Source organism: Nuphar pumila, chromosome 12 (genome assembly GCF_984573655.1).
Source record: "Nuphar pumila chromosome 12, dmNupPumi1.hap1.1, whole genome shotgun sequence".
NCBI classification, from domain to species: Eukaryota; Viridiplantae; Streptophyta; class Magnoliopsida; order Nymphaeales; family Nymphaeaceae; genus Nuphar; species Nuphar pumila.
This window is the reverse complement of record NC_143260.1, coordinates 60,290,794-60,297,544: the sequence shown is the minus strand read 5'-3', so window position 1 is coordinate 60,297,544 and position 6,751 is coordinate 60,290,794. Positions and strand designations below refer to the sequence as shown.

General features: G+C 40.5%; 1 protein-coding gene across 1 annotated transcript; it reads left to right on the top strand.

The window, feature by feature from the left end:
* Window positions 1-3,455: 3,455 nt before the first annotated feature.
* Window positions 3,456-4,073, top strand: LOC149820963 (uncharacterized). The gene is made up of 3 exons (XM_089981871.1): window positions 3,456-3,582; window positions 3,628-3,917; window positions 4,026-4,073. The coding sequence occupies exons 1-3, from the start codon at window positions 3,456-3,458 to the stop codon at window positions 4,071-4,073; spliced, it is 465 nt and encodes a 154-aa protein (XP_089837997.1).
* The last annotated feature ends 2,678 nt before the right edge of the window (window positions 4,074-6,751 follow it).

The following is a 6,751-nucleotide window of genomic DNA, read 5'->3' as shown; positions in this document are numbered from 1 at the left end:
CGTGAAACTCCAAAGAGGTAAGGAGCATTGCTATTTGTATGTAAGTGGTCGATGCCTTGTTGCACATCTATGTTGCAATATCATGGAGTTTACGCGACAAGCACCACCTATATGTAGGTATATTTAGGGTCTCGAAACCCAGGTGGCATGAGTTGAAACACCTACTCGCCAATAGGTTAATATGTAGTGGTTCAGCCCATGGTTCTCACCCTTGGCCAACGTTGGGGCACTGTGGTGTTCTTTATAAGGGCATTATGTTCCTATGTGTATGCCTGGTGATATGTAGTACTCATATCAAAACCTACAGTTCGAATCTATGTAGAGAAATGCATATACTTTTGGTGTGGGTGTTAGCCATGACGGATTCAAGATCGAAACAAAAATAAAGTAGGCAAATGGCGTGGAACCTTAAGTACCTCGGATTATTATTCATGAAATTATTGTTTGGTTGTATTTTCTTGTTCAATATACATTTCATATTTTGTAGATTGAATGGTTTTAATCAAGTCTAAAGTTATGTATACGTGATTGCTATTTCACATCATGGTAAAATAAAGATATATCATTCTTATTGGGTAATTCGATTGCACTCATATTTATAGTTGAAAAATTTCATACATTGAGGATGAAAGGGGTGGCAAAACAACCCATTTAGAATAATCAAAATGTTTGAAAAATAAAAAGATACACCCTTTTAAAAGTTACAGAAAAACGACAAAATTAGTCGACTGATAATATGTTCAGTCGACTGATAAAATCTTTAGTCGACTGCTGCTAAAATTTCCAGGAAACAGACATTCTGTTCAGTCGACTGATCAAACCTTCAGTCGACTGATGCTAAATTTTTTCTAGAAAACTGACATTCTGTTCAGTCGACTGATAAAACCTTCAGTCGACTGATGCTAAAATTTTTCCAGAAAACTGATCTTCTGATCAGTCGACTGATAAAACCTTCAGTCGACTGATGCTAAAATTTTTCCAGAAAACTGACATTCTGTTCAGTCGACTGATAAAACCTTCAGTCGACTGATGCTAAAAATTTTCTAGAAAACTGATCTTCTGATCAGTCGACTGATAAAACCTTCAGTGGACTGATGCTAAAATTTCCAGAAAATAGACATTTTTTATCAGTCGACTGATAAAACCTTCAGTCGACTGCTGCTAAATTTTACAGAAAATTGATATTCTGTTCAGTCGACTGATAAAATCTTCAGTCGACTGCTGCTAAGTTTTTCAGAAAACAGACATTCTGTCCGGTCGACTGATAAAACTTTTTGTCGACTCATTTTATAAAAATTAACGTTTTGCTTAGAAGATTTGAAGCAAAAAGGTTGGTCGACCGGTGAGCCTATTGGTCGACTAATAAACATGAAAAATTGAGTAAAGAGTTTTCTAAAATGATTTTCATGAAGGGTTCTTTTAGAAAAGTTTTCTAAAGACTTTTTAGGTGAAATGCAACTGAAATATCTATAAAGGAAATAGTTTCGATGGTAAACTAACTATGTGATTCACATATGAACTTTAGGATTATGTCCACTACATAGAACACACATGATAAAGTTGGATAATGCCATGTTGCGGCATAACCAATGGGGGTACGGAACGTACACTCGAGCTCATAAACAAAACTGAAAATGCCGAATGTTTAAGTACTCGACACAAAGTTGAACCAGAATTATGAGAAATTGTGGTTGGTGCCTTTGGGGCATTCGATGGGTAATGTGCATATACTAAGATCAACCTGAGTATGAGTTGGGGTTTTGAAAGTCCCCTGTGGTGCAATGACTTGCATATAAGAATAAATAAAATTAAAAATATGCACACATAACCTAAATATGGGATTCTGGGTATATCTCAAAGATGGTATATGTTACTGGTTTCCTAGGGTTCTAGGTACATCTGAAAGAAGATGTATGTTACTGGATCCAAACAAACAAGAATGAAAATTTATACACATAAATTAAACATGGGATTCTGGGTATACCTGAAAGATGGTATATGTTACTGGTTTCCCAGGGTTCTGGGTACATCTGAAAGAAGATGTATGTTACTGGATCCAAACAAACAAGAATGAAAATGTATACATATACAAATTAAATATGTTGGATTCTGGGTATACCTGAAAATGGTATATGTTACTGGTTTCCCAGGGCTCTGGGTACACCTGAAAGATGGTGTATGTTACTGGACCCATGGTCTACCTTGGAGAGGGTAGGTGGTACAAGCTTTGTGGACATTCTTGTTCTTGTGAGAGCTAGGCGTCTCACCCGGTCCCCACTCCACGAAGTTAGGGGACCAGGACTACCAGTATGTCCTAGGTGGTAGATCCAAGTCTTCTGCAGAAGTACAGGGTGCATCCTAATTTTTGTTCTAGCCACTGGAGAGTTCTCTCTCGGTCACTAACCATCCCCTTTGGATATCCATACGGCTAGTCATACGGGTTATTAAATAATAGACCCCCGTATGGTCTCGTTCCGCTACGAGGTCTATGCCTGTGCGTACCCACAGGGTAAGAGTAAGATAAGCATTAAATAATTTAAGTTGACTAGAAACTTATCTCTAAAGAATTACATTCTGTTGAGTTGACTTTAATAAAACTTGTGGAATATACAACTTGTACTAAGGTGGATAAATATACTTCTAGTTCAGTCATCCTTTGCACTGTATCATGAATTAGAAAGCATAATCATCTTCTTAGAATGTTATAAACTTTCATGCTAGTTATATCTGCAGTACTTGCACATATTTGTACACAGGTCACTGAGCACCACATATAAATATAATGCTTCTTACGCAGACAGGGGAGTCTGACCCTTCTGCTTTAACTGTTTTTCAGGTAGCAACTAATTGGAGCATCGGGGTGTCGTTTTGGATAAAGCCAAGAGATCTCATTTATTCAGTATTTTATGTTTGAACTCTGATTAGTAGATTTACATTTCTGTTATGGGATGTAATTAATGACATTAATGTTTCAATTAATGAATGGTATGTTTAGTACTTCTCTGTTTTACCCTGTAATGCGCCTGACTTATGTTTTTCACACTTCCGCTATTTCAAAAAAAAAAAATTTACTCTAAAATTTTCACTATAAAAAGTTGGGGCGTTACAGCTTTGGTATCAGAGCAGGACTGAACAATTTGAGATCTTGGCTCTTCCAGCGACCGCGATGACTCTGTAAGTATGTAGAAAAGTTGTTTTGTAATATAGAAACAAGAAACATATGAGTGCGTACGATTAATTCGCAAAATCATAGCTCAGGTTATAATGAATTTTATTTGCTCAAATAGATGGCTTGAGCAAATCGTTGCAACGATATTATGGAAACGCTACATAACCTGGCCGAAGTAGTAGGCCAGCAAGCTACAACAATGCAGCAGATGGGTGACAATCTACAACATGTGGCCCATGAGAAGAGTACAAACGGTGGGACTATGTCCTACAAGAAATTCATGGACATGGATCCTCCTGCTTTCTCTGGAAAGACGGATCCAGAAGCTGTTGAGAGTTGGATCCGGGAGATCGAAAGTGTCTTCCGTGTACTGGAAGTGCCCAAGGAGCGTCGGGTGGACTTTGGGACATATCGTCTCAAGGATCATGCTGAAAAATGGTGGGAAACCACCAGGGCAGTCAAGTTCCAGGATGGTCCTGTATCTTGGACGGAGTTCGTAGAGGTTTTTAATGCTGCCTACTTTCCAAAGCACGAGAGGGCGAAGAAGATGCAAGAGTTCTTGGACCTACAACAGGGTGAGATGTCCCTCGCCGAGTACATCACTAAGTTCCACAGTTTGGAACGCTATTGCCCAAATGTGTATACATCGGATGAAGATCGAGCAATGAAGTTTGCTCGAGGCTTGAAGATGGGCTTGAGAAACCGTCTGTATACTCGAGGGCCAAAGAACCTTGACGAAGCCATTCAGGTAAAATCACTATATTCCTTGTGATACAAGTCTTAATTTAAGTTATCAAAATTAACACTTAGACTAGCAAGAAACGTTGACTAGTTATCAACTATCCTTGTTATTCAGGTTGCGACTCTCCTCGACGATGACTGGAAGGAGGGGCAAAAGTCTTAAAAGAACAGAACGGGGGTTCAGAAACCCGAGTTCAAGAAGAGGTTTGGTGGAAAACGTTTCAACCATCAAACTAAGAAACCAAGGCATGATGGAGGTACCCGACACATGCCAGGACAAAATCAAAGGTGTCAGAAGTGCAATCGCTTTCACCCCGGACAACAATGTCCCCGTGAGACAGGAGGATGTCTCTACTGTGGAAAGATGGGGCACTACATTAAGGAGTGTCGGAAGAAGCTGGCCGATGATGCACGACGCGGCACTGGAGGACAACAGCCACAACAACATCGTGCACCACCACAACCTCAGGCGGCTCCACAACGCGTAGCTGGACGTGTGTATGCTACTACAGGTGACCAACTGGAGAAGGGGGACCTTGTGCAAGGTACCGTGCTTGTTTCGGGCCAAGCTGCCCTTGTCTTATTTGACTGTGGAGCTTCTCATTCCTTTATTTCTTTATATTTTGCAAAACAACTTAGAATCCCCACATAATCATTGAATCAAGAACTAGTAGTGTATAACCCTATAGGATTCAATGAGGTTTGTGTGAACTATATGCCAGAAGTAGAAGTTATTTTAGGAGAACACAACTTACCTGCCAACCTAATCATACTTGATATGACCGAATACGATGTCATACTGGGTATGGATTTGCTCTTTGAACACTATGCTAGAGTCCTCTGTAGAGAAGGAAAAGTAATTCTGTCTCAACCGGATATGCCGGAAGTGGAAATTCGATTAGCAAAGCCTGGAATCAAGAAAAGGGTTATTTCGACCCTCAGAGCCCAAAAGTATCTCCGTCGGGGAGATATGGCTTTCCTGGTTAGTATGATCGGAGGTGAAACAAAACTAACTCGGCTAGAGGAATTGGAAATTGTCCGCGATTTTGCCGATGTATTCCCAGAAGAACTTCCTGGACTTCCTCCTCAGCAGGAAGTCGAGTTTGGGATTGAACTAATGTCGGGTACAAAGCCAATATCAAGAGCACCTTATCGGATGGCACCAGTAGAGTTGGAAGAACTGAAGAAGCAGTTGCAAGAACTGATGGAGCGTGGTTTTGTACGACCGAGTACGTCTCCATGGGGAGCACCAGTCATGTTCGTGAAAAAGAAGGACGGGTCTATGAGACTATGCATAGACTATAGAATGTTGAACCAAGCAACTGTGAAGAACAAATACCCTCTACCTCGTATCGAGGACCTATTTGATCAATTGAAAAGAGCAAAGGTCTTTTCAAAAATTGATTTGAGGTCAGGTTATCACCAGTTGAGAATAAAAGATGAAGATATCCCAAAGTCAGCATTTTGAACCAGATATGGGCATTTTGAGTTTGTGGTGATGCCATTTGGACTCACGAATGCTCCTGCGGCATTCATGGACCTGATGAATCGGGTATTCAGGTCATACCTGAACTCCTTCGTCATTATCTTCATTGATGACATACTGATATGCTCAGAAAATGTGGAGAAACACAAAGAACATCTGAAAATCGTTTTAGAAACCCTTCGGACACATCAGTTATATGCCAAGTTCTCGAAATGCAAATTTTGGCTTGAAGAAGTCATGTTCCTTGGACACGTAGTCTCGAAGGATGGAGTTTCAGTAGATCCCGCCAAGGTTGAAGCTGTGATGAATTGGTCACAACCAAGGAATGTCAGCGAAATTTGAAGCTTCCTAGGATTAGCTGGCTACTATAGGCGATTCATCCAAGACTTCTCCTGAATCGCTATGCCAATGACAAAGCTTCTACGAAAAGGGGTAAAGTTTGAATGGAATGAGAAAAGTGAAAAAAGTTTTCAAACCCTTAAAGCTAAGCTTACCACAACTCTAGTGTTAGCCTTACCGTCTGGAAGCGGGGGATTCGTGGTGTAAACGGACGCTTCTGGTACTAGATTGGGGTGTGTATTGATGCAGCACGACAAGGTCATTGCCTATGCATCACGACAACTGAAGATTCATGAGAGGAATTACCCCACGCACGACCTGGAGTTGGCGGCGGTGGTTTTTGCTTTAAAGGTTTGGAGACATTATCTATATGGAGAGCAGTTCGAAGTCTTCACTGATCACAAGAGCTTGAAGTATCTATTTTCTCAGAAGGAACTTAATATGCGACAAAGAAGGTGGCTCGAGTTCATCAAGGACTACGAATTTACAATCTCGTACCATCCAGGGAAAGCAAATGTTGTTGCTGATGCCCTTAGTCGTAAGGCTGGATGAAATCTTTCTAGCCTGGTAAACCTTGGATGAAAGATGATTTCTGAATTCACAGAATGAAGACCTTTCTTCGATGATCAAGGCGTACTTAGGTTGTCTAGCCTGACTGTACGATCAGAACTACGAGAGCGGATCATGATTAAGCAAAAAGAAGACTCGTAGTACGGTAAGATGGAGGCATTGGCGTTGCAAGAGGACACTGTTTTCCAGTGTAAAGAGGATGGAAGTATATGGTTTAAAGATCGACTATGGGTACCGAGTGATCCAGAGACCAGAGAAGAGTTATTGGCAGAGGCACATAAGAGCAAGTATACCATTCACCCGGGCAGTACCAAGATGTTCAAAGATCTTTAATACTGGTACTGGTGGAATGGTATGAAGCGCGATGTTGCAAGGTAACCAATTCACGAGAAAAAAAAACTTATGTGTTCTAATTAGGTTGTTCTTTCTATGATATAAGATCGAAA

Coding starts and splice junctions, on each gene's coding strand:
- LOC149820963 (XM_089981871.1), top strand. CDS start 3,456: ATGGATCCTCCTGCTTTCTCTGGAAAGACGGATCCAGAAGCTGTTGAG. Junction 3,583..3,627: donor GGTGGACTTTGGGACATATC/GTCTCAAGGATC, acceptor CCACCAGGGCAG/TCAAGTTCCAGGATGGTCCT. Junction 3,918..4,025: donor ACCTTGACGAAGCCATTCAG/GTAAAATCACTA, acceptor CTTGTTATTCAG/GTTGCGACTCTCCTCGACGA.